Consider the following 18,107-nt stretch of genomic DNA (forward strand, 5'->3'; position numbering starts at 1 on the left):
GGGGGTTGGACCAGATGATCTCTCGAGGTCCCTTCCAGCCCCTAAGATTCTATGATTCTATGATTCTATGATCATGAACATGCTTAACCCACAGTTGCCCCTGACTGCGGCTCACTGCTTGCTGGGCCTGCAGCTGTTGATGACCCTATTACCAGCACCCAGCTCTGCTCATGCTGTGGGGCTGCCCCCCTTGGAGGGGTCAGAGCCTGCAATGGAGTCACCCTTGGCCCCCAGCTCCCTGTGCCCTGGGAGCAGCCAGTCCTCGCTGGTCCTGACACTGTGTTTCGGGGTCTATGATAAAATCTTAATTTTTCCTTTCTATAAGAAATGTCCTTTGACTTTGCTTTAGTTAACCAAAAGCACAAAGAAAAATTTCAACAACAAAACCAAATAAACATCACCCAAACCAGCAAAACAACAAAATGTAAAAAATCTGTCAAAACAAAAAATCACTGCTTAGGAAGCTAATGTGAGAAAAGGTAAGAGGACAAATAGTCCTTAGGATATTATGTTACACCTGGAGTATTGTGTCCAGTTTGGGGCACCTCAATTCAAGAGATCTCGAGGTGCTGGAGCGAGGACAGAGGAGGGCAACGAAGCTGGTGAAGGGCCTAGAGAATAAATCTTATGAAGAATGCTTGAAGGAGCTGGGAATGTTTAGTTTGAGGAAGAGGAGGCTGAGGGGAGACCTCATCACTCTCTACAACTACCTGAAAGGTCATTGTAGAGAGGTTGGTGCTGGTCTCTTCTCACAGGGAATTAGTGACAGAACAAAAGGGAACGGCTTCAAGCTGCACCAGGGAGGCTGCCCACGGAGGTGGTTGAGTCACCATCTGTGGACATGTTTAAGAATCGTTTGGATGTGGTGTTGGTAGATATGGTTTAGGGGAGAACTTTGTAAAGTAGGGATGATGGATGGACTTGGTGATCCCAAGGGTCCTTTCCAACCTGAATAGTTCTATGATTCTATGATTATTAGTCATGTTGTAATGTATTATCATCAGACACTTGGATAACTTCATTATGAGTGTCTCATATAAGAAATTATGTAGAAATACAACATTAATCCTAACTATGTACATATATTTCTGCTGCCAGCTTAGAAGTGTATACAACTGTTTTACTAAAAAAACAGCCACAAATCAAACGAAACCAAATAAACAAACAAAAAACTGAGCAACAGTTCTCGTAAAAGGAAACCAAGGGGAAAATAACACATTTTGGAACATACACCTAGAGTACTTCTGTTACTGTAACTAGTCACTGTGATCCCTCACAGCTTAATCAAATGTGCACCATCCTAAGCAGAAGCCATTTCTATAGCACAGATGTTTAAAATGTAGAAAAGTAAATGTTGGTTACTGGTGAACCCAAAGTAATTAAGTTAAAGAGGTGACTGAATGTAAGAAACAGTTATAAAATTGGTCAGCCTAATAATTCACCTTGGTGACATAACTGCAGTTTATAAATATAAACTGAAATTAAATCGTCATGGGTAACAGCTTGATTAAGACTGCAGTTGAATTTTAAACATCTGGATTTAAAACCAGAGTATGCATATCACAATTTTTAGAAAGTCTTAGTCAGGTTTTCTTTTAGATGTACACTAATGCTGCCATCACCTGTAATGTGCTAACTCCTGTCACCATGAATGGTGGATCCTCCTGTAGATGAATGGGTACAAATAGAACTGTATTGACACTTCCTAAAATGTTCATTCAAAGTCGTCTTCAACCTTGGTGTCCATTACAGATTGTTTTCCTTAGAGTTTACACTGAAATATTTAAAGCCACAACTTCACATGTACCAAAATGAAAACCCAGAAAATGCACCAAGATCAGAGTTATTACTAAAGAAATTAAGTAAAATCAGCAACCATCACCTAAATTGTGAGATACAAACAGAATTTTCTGGCTCTCACCATTAGTAGGTTCCTAGGAAGACAGCCATCAAAATCCAAAAGTCGTTACCAATGAAACATCAAGAGATTACTAGTTTTGAAAATACAGACTGGATTAAATTTGCATCTCAAGCATGGAACACCTTTTCTTTTTTTGACACCAGTGTCTTCTCAAATGGCTAAAAAAATTACTAGATAAACACAAGCTGTAAAAACAAATGAGCCACAGGCATCCTTGTGTCTCCACCACACTTGTGAGTTATGACTGCCTTCTTGTGGTTTCACAGACTTCACTCTTACCACTTCTGAGACTGAGCTCAACTGAGGCCTTTTTCTACTTAGCAGAAGTTTCTATCAATCTGTAAAAGAATCCAGATGAAATAAACTTTGCTTCACTAAGCAACAGGAGGAATTAAATTAAATACACTGACACTAACTTGAAGATATTAAAACTAAATATGGAACCTCACACTAAAGCATAAACTTTAGGCCAAGTCCTACACACATTTCTTGGGTTTAAGTGATCCAGCTGAGTTTAACGGAAACTATTCTAATAACACAACATGGGAAGTAAAAAATGGCTTGTCAACTATTTGTTTGTAGGTTCAATTTTAAAAATTTCACCACTCCAAAATGCCAGTGTGCCTTTTTTGTCATGTCATAAAGTAGATTTGCTATACAAATGAAATAATGAGACAATAAAAGTATGTGTTGGCTTAAGGATGAGACAGAAATGTAGCCCACTGGGAAATTAACTCTGAAAAGAAAAAAATACGTTCTAAAAACATGTTTACTTATGCAAAATACAACATAAATGTAGACATACATGACCTATTTTAGCATATGTGAAAAACCTGACAGAGTAATATTCCAGGTTTCAGAAATGCATGCTGCTTTTAAAGCTGTTTTGACTTCATAACTGAAAATTATAGTCCATATTACTTTTCTGTATAATGATAAGATTATTGGTTAGTTGTGTGATTCCTGACAGCAAAAGATGTGGTACATTTATCACAGGCTAAATTCGCCTGTGCTTGCCTGCACAGCTGATCATTCCAGAATCAACTACAAACACCCCAGGGTATCTCCACACTAGGAAATCATGTGAACCACAGGAACACATCTGCTGAGCTAAACAACTGGTGTTTATGGACTTAGTGACTGCACTACACATATGTCAACTTCCTCTTTCAATTCCCTCTTCCTTCAACCAGTTCTAGTTTGGTCCCATGGACACAAAGCCAATTAGTCACTAAAGCACATGGGGTCTGTCTGGATCATTCTTCCAGTTCTGCTCATCCAGAAAAAATCCACTGCATAAACTCTCAAACTAGTCCATGATGCAAAGCAAAAGATGATTGTGATGCTCAAGAGACTCACCACAAAAGCAAACTCTGATCCATATGAAAATATTACTCACAGAATCATAAAATCATAATCAAGGTTGGAAAAGACCTTCAAGATCATCAAGTCCAACCATCTGCCCTACAAGCCCTAACACCTCAGACACTCCTAATATCTCCCACAAACACAAGAATAGCATTTCAGTGCTTCCCACTAGACTAGATTTTCTCCAGAAGCCGCACTTTCAGGGCCATTCAGGGCAGCATTCCTTTCTGGACTTGCAAAACACTTAGCGTTCTTGTGTCTTATGCTAAGAAACTAAAATAAGAAACTAAAAATAAATAAATAAATATCATAAGAAATAACAAACACACATTTTTAGATCACCTAAAATGTCCACTGTAAGTAGTCTTACTACAAACTATATGAAGGCAGGATACTCCACGCGGACTCCATGTCACGGAGTCTTTTCTGATTCCAAAACTGCTAAATGCATTGTACCATATACTGGTTATGTGACACTTTCCTGTATTTTCTACTATTCTGTTCCAGCATCTGAGAGTGATATTATTGTATACTACATTTGTATCTTTGGCAAGAGTATATATACACATCTACCCTTAAAATTTAACAGCTCTTCAGTGCACATGCTATTATGACTCAGTATCAGGGACCATCCAATTTTACGCTCACACTCTTGCACTTTATATACTGATTATTCGTAATACAATTGCATGAAATTCACATGATAAATTTCAGAAATATATTTTCTTTCTCATCAGTATGTGTTATTAGTTTACAAGATACTAAATATTTCAAGCAATAGCAGCAGACATATCCACCACTGGCTGATGGGTATGCATATTTTCATTTCCCTTGAAAAGAAAAACAAACAAATAAATGAATAAATTCCATGCAGTACTTTTCACAACAGGAAATATTTGTTACAAATGTTCCCTATCGTATTCCAGTTGTCTTGATATATTACTATAAAATTTCTCCTCTTTGATCTGTGAAAAGCAACAAGATCAATAAAAGTGCCAATATAAATACTGTTTCGCTATCCCAAGTCCTTTTAATATTGCAAAAGTATGTGTTAAAAGTAATCTCAGCAGTAAAAACAAGCTCAAAAATAATGATCCTACAGATTAAATATGCAGTCAATTTTTTTACTGCAATGCATAGCAAACCTCTCAAAAGTAATATATCAAAATTAACACAGTCCTTGGAGCTTGTAACAGCTGTTTAAAACAGTCTTTGGGGATTTTTTCCGTTATTGATAGATAGACCTGGCTCAGTGAGTGAAGTGCACCTCACCAGACCTGGGATTTCCCAAACACGTTTGTGAAAGACTTCTGTGGTCATTCAAGAAACGAAGTACCATCCAAATTAAAGTGACCCTTGGACTCATAAACAGAACAGCCTATCTTCAATGTTAAACAAGAAACAAGGCAATATTGTTAATATACACTCAGAAAGTGTTCAAAGAAACGTGTGAGCCATACACACACACAAAAAAAAAAACAACTTTCACTACAACAGTTAAAGCAGCATTTCAAGAAGTCGTATTTCCCAGATGTGTTTTATTTGATACTGTCTTTCCATACATCTGACTTCATTATAGACATTACAAAAAGAGAGAGAAGATGCAATGGGTGCAGTTTAATTAGCCAACAATTTTACTGTCTCATCTCTAAAGCACTACCCAACAAGAAATCACAGGGTGCAGGATAACGCTCCTCTCTATTGCTGCTGTTGGTTCAGCCCTCGACCACTCACTTCCCAACCCAGCTCTCACTTCTGCAGAAAGCCAACACACTTGACTGCCACATCAACCCAATAATAAATGCTACAAGTGCCAGTTGTGTACTGGTCAGACACTACATATCACATAAAGTAATGAATGTCCTCCTAATTGCATCATGTAACAAAGACGAAGCTTGAACCCCTTCCCCTGACCAGCTCTCCCCAGCTCCCAGACCTGTAAATGCTGTTCATATTTGTCTGCAGAACATATTTTTATTCCTATCCTATTTTAAGGAGCTGCAGCAGCTCCCAGAACAGCAAAGATTGCAATGACATCGTGTTGACAATGGATGAAAAACAGGCACATAAAGTAAAGCAGCACACAGAAGGGTGGGTGAGTCTTTCTGTTTCCACTTGAAATGTAACACGCCTGCCATCTTGATCCTAGCTGGGACCCTTCAGCTCTGCTACACTAATATATTCCTGAGAGAAGAACCAGCTTTCTAATGCAGGTTAAAATAGATACAATCCACTTCTTCCAGGTATTTTAGGTGGGGCTTTTTTTCCAGTTTGTTAAAAGCTGTATGCCACATGAAACCTATATTATGTGATACAATTGCTCCAGTACAGTCTTCCAGACCACCCTGCAACCAATCTAAGACTGAAAGGACAGAAGAGAGGGAGAGGAAAACAACATAAAATTCGATTATTTGACAAAGATATAATGTACTAAAACTACTTATACAGACTGAGCTACAGGAATATTAACTGGATCTTTCTACAGTAACAATCTTCAGTGGAAGATTTACATTGCCTCATCATATTGTCATAAAACTTTCCACAACCATAAAAGCCTTTCATGTGCCAACTGTCTAGAATACAGTCTGATAACTAGCTAATGAAGACATGCCATAAAAAGCAAATATATCTCTCTTCAAGGCAGGACTGAAGCATTTGTCATTAACACGTCTGGCTACCAGAGATACAGCTGTTATGCAGAGCAATCGTTTCCTGACAGGTCCATCACTTTCCAGACATTTCTGGCATGAGGTGAAGGACTTAAAAACTAAGACAGGTTACTCTGCATTTAAGTTGTTAAAAAGCTGGTAATATCAGAGGTGTCAAAACTCAGCCTAAAGTCCCTACCCAAGCCACAGTATTTTAAAGCCCCCAGTTAATGGAAAGAATTAGATGTGGAATTTTCACATCATTCCACTGCAAGGATCACACAAGTTCTTAAGCCCAGAACTTTATTTTATATCTTTGATCTAAATTAACAGTCATAAAAGAAGAAAACTACAATGTATATCCTTAAGCTCAGAAAACATGAACAACTGAAGTTAGTGCCAGCTATCAACATCTAGAATTATCAGCAGGTTTTTATATTACAATTTTGTTTCACTTTCTTAAATAATCTATTTTTGCAGAACCAACTAATATTTTAGTTATTCCTTCTTTGGAAAGTCTCAGATACTCAGTGGCATGGTCCAGGAAATCTTTCTCAATTATAATGTTTCCTTCCATTTTACCCGTCTTCTCACCTGTGTAAAGCAATTAAGAAAGACAGTGAAGTGAAGTGGGTTGTGGTACTACAAATATGTTGTAAATATTCAAGTTTCTTTTTCATTGGACTGAGGAGGTCTGCTTGATTTGCTTTCTCAGTGGGGAGGTCATGGCTGAGAACAACTTGACTGAGGCTTGACTTGTACCAGATGGGTCCACTAGGTATGAGTGAGTATCTTAGGGGCATGAAAATGTGACATCTGCTCCTATTATTAAGAGGATAAGACATGCCTGTTGATGAAATATACAGGGTGCTTTGGAATCCTTGAGGGCACCTGGATACTTAGAGTAAAAATTGGTAGCTGGGCAATATTTCCTTTAAAAAAAAAAAAAAAATTAAAAATGCTATCTTTAGTGGTACTCAGCTCTGTTTACATCAAAAATTGCTTCTACTTACCTTTACCATCTGAAATAATCCCTCATAAAAATATAATAATTTGAATTCAAGGTGTTTTGCATCTGACAAATAGTTGGCAATTCAGTTTTGCTTTGTACTAATGGCATAGAATCGTTTACTATCACTCTGAATTGTAAAGGATGGTATAAAGAATTGTTTTCAAACAGCACACAGGAAATTCTCTTTGTTTTGTCTATAAATTCTGAACAGACACTTCCAGTACATTTTGCACATAAGTTTATTTTCATTGAAACCAGTGGATACATTGGTATTAACTGCAGGGATATAAGACTCTGCACAGCAGTGAAACCCCCAGAAAAATGTTTTAGACTATTAGGCACATAAATGGAAGAACCAGTAAGTATCAGACAGAAAGCTAAAATATCTTCAACTAAGAATAAAAAACATGGGCTTACCCATTAATGCATAAAGCTTTTAATTCTTTACATCTACCTCTGAGTCATGCTTTCTATCCCAAAACAAAGGCAGCTATTATATTCTTTAGGAAATTCTAAATGTACACTCCTTTCTACCGTTTGGAAAACAGCTGAGGTTAGGTATAACTTTCTAGGTTAGTCCATACTGCTGCTGCTCTTCTCTACTTATGAAAATGAAAGTTTTGAACACTGGAGGGAAGCTTGAAATAATTATTATTTTCTGTTGCACATTCAATAGCTACTGAAATTACAGCTTTGGTGCAGTCCACTGTTCAAACATGTATATGTTTGATTCTATGATTAAACAAAATCTTTTAAAAGATGAGCTAATATGCTGCACGTGCAGCATCAAATGCATTCTGGCTCCATTTGGTCAATGAGGATCTATTGGATAGAAAATGCCTGAAATGTACAACTCTACTGTATTTTACACTGTTTATTCAAATTTTGTTTTAACTCAAGGAAAAATCCAAGGATAAGCAGCTAGGTGCAAAAATCTACATCTTGCTTTATCTATTCCAACAAATGTTCCATAGCTGCTACTAAGTACTACATGAAGTGTGAAAAACTCTTCAGTAATTGGATGATTTTTCCCTTGTTGTGTCAGTTGTCTAACTCCAGAAGTTTCATCCACCTACTGCAAATACAGACTGACTAACACTTGGCTAATTCCTGATCTCATAGTTCACTGTTGCATAGAAAGAAATCTCAAAACAGAAGAAAGCCTCAAACTCTTATAGTGCCTTTCCTGAAATTGCTAGATATTAATCAAATGCCAACATGTTACACACTATTTGTAACTAAGAAAAATGGGGGCAGGTAATGGTGTGATTCATTATTGTCTAGCTGTAGTTACACAGTATTGTGACTTCATTGTTTTTAAAGGAGATAGAACCACCACCTAATTGAAACAACAACAACAAAAAAACCCACCACCCTTGTTGAATTAATTTCAATATAGGAACAAAAATTCTGAAAATAAAATTACTAACTCACTGTATTAGGACACATCAGTAGTGGTGATGGTAGTAGTAGTAGTGCTATCTCTCCTTCCTCAGCTTTGCTGCCTCACATATCTATTCATCCATGTACTAAATTCTGACAAAACACAAAGTCTTACAGCAAATGGGATTAAAAAAAATATATATAGATTGAAAAAAGCCCTGTCTGACTAGAATGCTCCTGTAGTACAAAGAAATTATTAATAGTTTAAAAACATTATCATTAACAACAAATTATGTATAGCCCCATATCTATGGCCTAAATCACAAGACGAGATGACAAATCATGTTCATGTATGTGAAGCATTATTACTTGTATTGTTAATTGTTGTTGGTTTTTTTTAATGTAAGTTAATGTGAAGGTAACTCCCTCAGAGTAATCCATAAAAAGAAGACCTATGCTTACAACTTCTAAGGACAGGAAGGAAAGTTGAACTGTGTTTGCACTGGACTAAATGAGCACGTTATTCTCACCCAATCCTCACCATCAAACCCAATCTCTGACTTTCTGGACAGAACATGTTGTCCTGAAGCAATCTTACTATTCCCCTCATATTATCATATTCTAGTATCCATGGCAGCTGGACTGCAACCCTAACAGTCAGAACAAAAGTCTTCACTACTTTGACTTGGTCTGCAGTTTGAGTTGCGAACACTTGAGAAATGAGTGGCAGCAGTTTGTCAAACTTCTAGCTTGAAAGAGAAAACCCTTGCAGTAGACTGTGTCCAACATACTGCCTAGGGAGAATGAGAAGCAAGCTGCCACTACCAGAACACATGCAGCCCATTAACTGCCTCCAGACTCCCAACTTACTTTTAAGATAGAAACATATGAACACAAGCCGAAAAGAAGCCAGCAGCGTTACCTTGACCAGTTGCACACCTGAGCAACCCTGGCCTAGAATAAAATTAATATTTATTTGCCTGAATTGGTATGTATGACAGGACCACATATTAGCTAGAACTTTGTGGTGAATTTTTTTTGAGGTTTTCCCTGTAACTGGACTTTCCAATGAAGACAAAGGGATTTCGAAACCATTTTTTACTACACTACAAACACGGATAATTAACCTTTGAAGCTCCATGCAGCTCAGAAAGAACAGAAAAAATACTCACAAACTACTCTTCCTACACCAATTGTGTCTGTTCTGTTTCCAGTCTTAGTTTCAGTTAATTGTTTCACAGTAAGATTGAGTCCCCTCTACTCCTCAAAAACTCATCTTCCCAAAATGCTGTGCCTGCCAGAGGTCACCTATCTCCAGCTTTCTCCCTTTCAAGACTCTCTGTCTCTTCTTTTGTATCTCCTTCAAGTTCTGGAGCCATGCCTTCCTCAAGAATCTCAGCTGTTTACTGGGGGAGTCATTTGCTTCGCAAGTCTGAGTTGAGTAACTTCTGTTTTAAAGGAACATTACGTAACATACCAAGAAAAAAACAAAAAAAAGCATGCATTGTCCATAAAGGTAGAAGGACCCATAGGGCAGGGGGGCACAGGCATATGGTGGTGAAAGATGCTTGTATTTTCCTGCATTATATTTTCCATACATTCATATTTAAAACAGAATTTTGATGCCACACATCTTTTGACAGTCTCAAGAGAGATTAGTGAAAATATGATTCAAGGAAGTAAACAGAACTGTTATATAAACTCCAGGCTTGCGTTGTTCCCTAAATCTGGAAACATCTGATATCATTTTTGGTGGATGAAAACAAGTGTGATTCTTTCTAATTAGATATAAGGAACAGTACTTTTCCAGCGTAAAGGTTCCACTTACCTTTCGACACCCCCAGTACTCCATCTTTGTGTCTCGTGATCCCTTGGACATTAAAAGGCTGAAAAAGGGATACAACTAGAGTTGAGATACCAAGTTCACAGCAATACTCTTTGTTGAAAAAGGCTGCAGGGACTCAAGTGTTCAGATACGGACCTGATCCAGATGAAATCAACGGAAGGCTTTTCATGGACTTCAAAGGTTTTTTTAAATTTAAGGTCTTACAATTATTAGCTGTGGGAAAGGTCAAAAAATGAAGATTCTCAGTGTAAACTCCCATGCATGGGTTTTAGTGCACAATTTACATTTGCTAGGCACTGAGCACTTCATATTATTATGAATGTCTTTCTTCTTTTATTTCACATTCTTGATACTGAGTCATTAATTGTAGTTTTTATCTTTAAAAATATGGCTATTAAATAACAGTACTTTCTTTTCCTGTTTACAGAAGTTGGATAGGCACTCAAATGCAGATAATGACAAAAAGGAAAAATTCAGAATAGCCAGTGGAGATGAAGACCAGCCTGTGAATAATAATCTCCATTTGTAGACACACAAATTCAGCACTCAGCCTGCAGAAGTTTGCACTTTGCAAAATGACAAACGGGAAATCAGTATGATTTTCAAGCTGTCTCAGAAATATATATTGGTGTTTTTTTTTCCTTGTAAGACACTTACTAAGCCAAGCACATTTAAATACAGTTCAGAGCACTAGGGAGTCACAGAGACAGCTCATGTGAGGACAATGAATAATGTTTTAATAATATTTTTAATATGAATACCACCTAGCTTACACCCTTTCACTCTGTAGTAAGCGCCTATACGTTTGAATGGAAAAAGGATTTACATTTTAGAACTCACAGTGTTTTCTTTCTACAGTTTTTTAATGTTTTTTGTCGTGGTTTGGGCCTAACACGACAACAAAGAACCAGCTCCATGGCCCCTCACTCAACTCCTCCTCCCCCCAAACACATACACTGTGCGATGGGGAGGACAAAGGCCAACTAGAAGCTCAAGGGTTGAGACAAGGACAAGGAGGGTTTGCACACCATTTACTGTCCCAGGCAAAACAGACTCAACTTGGGGGAAAAATAAGAATTTAATTAACCATCAATCAGATGCCCACAGGACACAGACAACACAAAGAGCAGGGCTTGCATATGTCACCCCACGCCTCCCTTCTTCCTGGGCCCAAATTACTTTGTTCCCAGTTTCTCTCCCTCCTTCCCCTCCAGCAGCACAAGGGGCAGGGGATGGGGTTTAGAGTCACTTCACAGGCTGGTGGTTCCTGCTGCTTCTTCCTCCCCAGGAAGAAGGATTCCTTACAGTCCTCCCCTGCTTCCCCACGGGGTCCCTCCCATGGCAGAGAGGCCTCCCCAAACCTCTCCTTCATGAGTCCTTTCCACGAGGTCCGGAGCTGCTCCAGCCTGGGCTTCCCACAGAGTCACGGGGGCTTCGGGAACAGCCACCTCCCCTGGCGTGGGGTCCTCCACGGCTGCGTGATCCAAGACCACTGGCAGCAAAATCCAAGTTCACCCTTCCTGGCACCTTCAGCGAATGTTCCACCACGTTCCTCCATGCATGCAGAGGGACAGCCTTCCATCTCACCATGGGTTGCAGGGGAACTTCTGCTTGGGCACCTTCTTCCCCCTTCTTCCTCATCAACCTTGGGATCTTCACCCGGGCACTGCCTTTGACCTCTCCAGGTCAGCTCTTTCTGCTTGCTCACTGCTCAAGTCTTACAGCAGTTTCTTCATATGTTAGTCACAGATGGGCATTTATTGTCTCTCTAATGGCTCTGTCCTTGGCCACCTGAGCTGGAGGAGCCTTTTACTAGTTTCCTACAGGAGCCACCCCTGGGGTCCCTCCCCCACTATCAGAACCAAGCCAGAACCAAACCAGCATACTTTTCAAAAGCATCATCTCCTTCTGCATCCCCGACACATCCCTGTGACTTTAAAACTATGCTTTGCCAAAGTTTTCTATACATAGAACATCTGCCTCAAAACATATCAGCAACATTCCTGTTGATTTTATTGCATTTCATGTAAGTCACATTTACCAAATTAAAAACAATTTTAATTTCATTAATAAGAGCAAAATAGCTTTTTTTTTTCTAATATATAAGCATCCACAAGTAAAATGCAAGAAAATTACCTTTGCAACTCCTATTACTCAATACATTTGTTCACCGTTCACTTCTATTTTCATACAGTTCATTTATTTGTATTTAAAACTTACAGCTGAGGCACAGCTTGGAAAAGCAATCATCAAGGTTAAGGTCCCAAATCTGAGAAATCAAAACAGCTAGAAAATGATGACAAGGCTCTGTAATCCTTGCACTCCCATCAAATATGCAAGCCTTCCTTGATGCCAAAGAGGTTTGAGTTTGGTCATGAGGAATTGAACATAACTCCCACTGATACCAGACGGGGATACAACTGCAAAGACCAACAGTGGCTCCTCATTATTCAAAACAAACCCCTCATCTTCAAAGTATTGACATAAGATCATGTTAGAAGATCTGTGCATCTCTTGTTCACAACAGCAGATCTCAATAAGAGCACACCAAATGTCAGAATAATCATCCAGCTCTTAAGTCATATGAACAGTAAAACTGGAAGAATTATTAGGAATTTTAACAAGTTTGAGAAATTAATAAAGTAATGATAAATGTTTAAATTTGTCTGTGGAAAGAAACTAACAGCAGTGTGCTTTATGAGACATATGAAAGTCAGAATTATTTAACACAAGGACTATTTCTGGAAAGGAGATGAGTACTGAAATGGCAACACAAGCAGATGGCACACATTTCCTAAGTAGTAACATGTAGAAAAGATTTTAACACGTCCCAAAAGATCTAAGCAAACTTGGTGCCTGGGCAGCCTATCCATAAGAACTGAAACATTCCAGTAATAAAACACTACATATCTACTACATCTCATTACAAAAGTACTACATATCTTTTCAAAAGATTTCATGAAAAGTCATTTACAGTTTCAGAATTATTCAAGACAGTTACAATAAATGGTTTCTTCATGATCTCCATCTTCCCTTCAGCAGAGCACAAAGAGAAACATGCACAGACTTTCAGCCTGGCCTACAGCTTTACCATCTGGAACCAATTGCAGATTTTTGCAGGTGCAGTCACTTTAGAATTACAAGCAATTTGAAGGTAGATGTATTGGCATTCAGACAACTAGCTGCCTGACTTGTAGATAAAATCTGGTATTTGGTATCCAAAGGTAATCATTTGCACGTTATTTGCTAGCAGATAGAAAACCTGAGAACATTTTATTATTTTTTAATAGAATTACCTTTTTTTCCTCAAGAACTGCTGTTGTCCTGACAGGTGACAGTCTAGCTGTAACAGTGAAAACAAACTCCTAACACCAAAAATTACAAGTTATTCACTATAACAAACTTCTAGGGTCCCGTTGTTCCCTCTTAGAGCTGTTAAACATTATACAACATACAGATCTATTAGCGTAAAATAACATTTTCCATCCTTTCAAAAACAATTTTGAGATAGCCTTAGCTGATCTAGCTTAGTACTCATTCCTAAGTACTAATTCTTAGTACATTACAATTAGATTTATACTACATCACATTTATTAATTAAAATCTCTCAGTAATTTCCCCTCATAGACCACAAAACTGTCTTACCACTAAAAGGGTCGTCTACACTGTATTAAAAGTTTCAATCGTAACTCATCCACTATTCAAATACATCAGCTTAGAACCTCAATGTTAACAAGGTCATCCTCACACTTGCTGCTATGCTTTTAAACAGTGTGCATCCTAACAAGATTAAAGCAGGATTTCATGAGCCTATTCAAGGAGTAATCATAGTTTTGGATCACACTACATGCATACATCCCAATATACCTGGATTTCCCTCTAAAGAACAAAGACATGGATTTGCCAAGATTCAATTTACTATTGCAGGCTACTCACACACAGGAGAGGAAAAAAAATATGGAAAAAAACCACCACAGTCAGATATACTAATACCCAACAACATGGGGGGAAAAAAAAGAGTCTGACTAGTTTTAGCATTAGCATTTTGTTTTCAATGCACTGACAACCATAAATGTTCATATATAAACTAAAGTAAGAACAATGTAAATAGTGAAAATCAAGACATTAGAACCAATATTTAGCACACATTATATCTCTGAGGTGTAACTACTCTTATTCACTAGTCCAGTGATTCCTTTGCATCTGGAGAGCTGGGTTCAGTGCTGGGTTCCTCAGGGAACATGAGGAACATACCAGGGGACATGGACTTAGTGGAGCAAATCCAGCAAAGGGCCACTAAGATTAAGGGACTGTAGCATCTCTCACATGAGAAAAGGCTGAGTGAACTGGGATTGTTTAGCCTGGAACAGAAAAGGCTCAGGGAGTTCTCGTCAATGTTTAAAATATCTGATGGGAGAGATTAAAGAAGACGGAGCCAGACTCTTCTCAGTGATGCCCAGTAACAGGACAAGAAATAAGGGGGGGAACTGAAACAGGAAATTCTATCTGAAAGTAAGAAAACAGTTTTTTGTTGTTTGGTTTGTTTGGGTTTTTTATGTGAAGGTGGCTGAGCCAATTCTGTTCCTGTGACTCCATATGGCAAACATGACAGTCTCATTGGTAACTACCCACAAATTTTTGCTGCCATTATTCTTCCATCTTATGTCATGTTCTACCAGCTTCTTAGCTTCTGACCCAGTGGACAATATTAACACCTCTTCTGCTTTAGCTAACTTGCCAAGGTCCACATATTAAGCAGGAAGACACTCCAGAGGTCTGTAAGAGTTGGCAACTGAGACAAAAATCCACAAGTTCAACAGTCCAATTAAACACTGCTCTACACAATATTTTTATACAGGACCTTCAGCCCATGTGCTTACACTGATGTTCAAGTTCTTATTCACAAATAAAACTTTTAATCATGCAGTTTTCTGAACACAACTCAGATGGCTGGCAGTAGAGGTTAAAATCCGAACTGTGCTTTCATTCAGCTTGAAAACAGAATGCTAAAGGTCACTGCCATGCCTGCTCCACCAAAGTGAAATCAGTTCATCCACAACTAATGTCACAGATGGGAAAGGCTACGCCCACTGACAGAAATGCAGGGAATTTGGTCTCACTTCACTAAAACAGGTAGGTTATACAGATAAGCCTTAGCTAAACTAATCTGAGCATTCAAGCCTCTTTTCCAGATAGCTATTCGAGGTCCCTATTTACATTCATTCCCTTTTCAGGAATAAAAAAACCTTGTGAGTAATTGTGACCTCATCTTCATGAGGGTTTTACCTACTGTGCTAAGTTACTATAAATCTCGGTTCACAAATAAACTTTGGATACATAAAATTAGAATTCCTCACTTTCTCCTATACATCAGCTAAGACACTGAGAAGGGATCTGCCTTACCAAGCAAATGAAGAAAAGAATGTATTCAGTGACATCACCCTTCTTTACAACCTCAGTCCCTAAACCAGCATGCCTTCTTCCACACAGGATTCACAGACTTCATGTTTCTTGTGGAGCCAGGCACCCTTAACCCTTCCTTTTCATTCCAAGCTAGAGGAGAGATCACATTTCCCATCTTATAAGGGCAGCTTACCAACACAAAGACATACTCTTTTAGTCAACAGCTAAATGGGTACAGAGCACAGCAGTAGGAACTCCACTCCACCTGTCAACACAGTCACCCAGGAGCATGGATGGGTTCCAGTGAATGTTCCAATCACTCCCTCATGCATGTTATGCAACAGTCATTGTAAAACCCTGGTCTCAATACCCAAAACTAGCTAAAAGTGGATATCCTAAGCATTAGGCTAGAGAGCCATGCTATCTTTGCCCTACTCTTCCTGGTCACGCATCAATCAATGCTCTCTGTTCAGTGCTGTCCAGCAGCCCAAGTTAGACAGTTGGGATGAAAATGCTTTCTCTCATCTGCAAAAGTCCAAAGCAAGCTAAAACACACACTGATTTGCACACTGTCCTGCAAGACAGAAGAGATATGTAGGAGTCCATTCATAGTGTAAATATCATTCTCTGTTGTGGATGAGTATGCAATTAATATGCTGTTCTATAAAAGAAGAAACCACTATGACCTTTCTACTTACCTTTTTTGTTTGTCTGGGGTTTCTTTTGTATGAAAGGACTTTGTGTCAGCATGTTCTGCATGAAATTTCCCAGCCTGTAGATACGCCAAAGTCAGATACAAAACATCCATGTTTCATTGGACTGTAAGACCAATGTGGTGTGATTATCTCTCATGTTGACCTCAAATGTCCCTTGGTGTAACCTCTATCTGGAATTCTCCAGCACTCCCAAAACTGGAAAACTCCCTTGGCCATGGAAATTTTACAGCAAAAAGCAGGCATCTGTGTCTGTTCAACAGGAATTCTGAGGATGACAGACTTTTGATTTCGGTGACTAATTCATCTTCTAGCCCACATCAACAGCCTCATGGTAATAAAAAAAGAGAAGTAAATTATTTGATCTGTGCATCAGTTAAAAGAATTTCCTAGTGAGAATGCACCTTTAAAATAGGCTTACAATCACTTCCCAAATGTAAATTAACAAACAGATTTATTTTTTCTTATTTTTTAAAGAACACCTGTCTTGAGCCTTTCACAAATAGGGACAGTAAAGAAAAATGGGTGAAAATTCTCTGAGATGGAAAAATTAATTAAAATATCTTGTGAACATTTCTGAAATTTGAAAACCATCAGTTGGCATTTCAGCAAGGGAAGCAGCAGGTATGGAATTAATCCTGATTTCCTGTTCATACTACCTCATTCCCTGTAAAAGGTTGTTTGTGAGGTGGTCTTGGTACCATGAACTATGTAACAGGAACTCTCTGAAGTGTCATGGAGTCAACCTCCTAGGAAAAACCCAGCATCACCCTGACACCCACCACTGAGGTTGTATCTAAAGCAGGTCTGGGAAATGAGTGGGTCACTTTTCTTTCAATTTCTGTCCTAACTGGGAAACACTGGAGTTCCTTCCTCCTCCAGTTGGGACGAGCTAGTGTTTAGTTCACTTCAAAGGTTGAATCAGATTACAAGATAAGTGGGCATCTCTGAAATGAAAAGAACTCCAGAAATCGCTACCAGTTGAGATGAAAGAGGGGGAGAGTGTGTTCCAAAGGAGGGAGAAGAGAAAGGGATGAAAGAAGCATCGTGTCCTTTAGCCCTCGTGGAATAATATGGCCCAGAGATGCATGTCCTACAGTCCACTGTGTATTATCAGCCTCCTGTGAGAACACTGGATGTTTGCTGTACTCCAAAACTCTCCACCTTTCCCTCATTAAAAGACAATGGACAGCTTAACTTTTATGAACGAGAGCACTTTATCTTCTGAACATTACAGTCGTTTCCCGTCCAGCAGGAGTTTAATCCCTGGTAATTTAGATAAATTACCGTGTGGTTTAGCGGGCTGGGGTTAATATTTAGAGATTTTCGACTGATTGCAAAAAAAACCCCAAACACCACCAAAAAAAAAAACCCCACAAGACAACAAACACAAAAAACCCCAAACAAACAAAAAACCAAAACCCCAGCCAGTTATCAAGTCCTAACTGAGTAATTTGCAGCTTATTTCACCCTGGCTAATTAAAATGTAATCACTATTGTTTGGCAATGTGCATTCTGTCAGCAGTTTTACGTCGGAAAAGAAGTCTTGGCAAGAAAACACAAACAAAATGGATTTTTTAAAAAAAAAATAAATAAAAATAAAGCTTTTCACCAGGGATGGGCTTGATCTAAACTGCCTCCTTAGCCACCGAAACTGTAAAACAAATAAATTACAGCCGCCTGACAACGCAATAAAAAATACTAATCCCTCTCCGAGACAACCAAGAGCTTTAATGGGCACCCTCCTCGCAAGGCACCCCGGGGAGGCCCCGCTGCCGGGGAGCGCCCCTTTAGCCCCCCGGCCCCCCAGCCC

At 38.8% G+C, this 18,107-nt stretch overlaps 1 protein-coding gene across 1 annotated transcript in view; it reads right to left on the reverse strand.

Annotated features, from left to right (window-relative positions):
- KAL1 (Kallmann syndrome 1 sequence) overlaps positions 1-16,389 on the reverse strand; it is a 127,512-nt gene extending 111,123 nt beyond the window's left edge. Inside the window, exons 1-2 of the mRNA XM_010004655.1 lie at positions 16,280-16,389; positions 10,161-10,218 (exon numbers count right to left, since the gene is read on the reverse strand). Coding sequence (XP_010002957.1) covers positions 10,161-10,218; positions 16,280-16,389 — 168 coding nt within the window. The remainder of the gene's footprint in view (positions 1-10,160; positions 10,219-16,279) is intronic.
- Between the last annotated feature and the right edge of the window lie 1,718 nt (positions 16,390-18,107).

Source organism: Chaetura pelagica, unplaced genomic scaffold, assembly GCF_000747805.2.
Source record: "Chaetura pelagica isolate M959 unplaced genomic scaffold, ChaPel_1.0 scaffold178, whole genome shotgun sequence".
Classification (NCBI taxonomy): Eukaryota; Metazoa; Chordata; class Aves; order Apodiformes; family Apodidae; genus Chaetura; species Chaetura pelagica.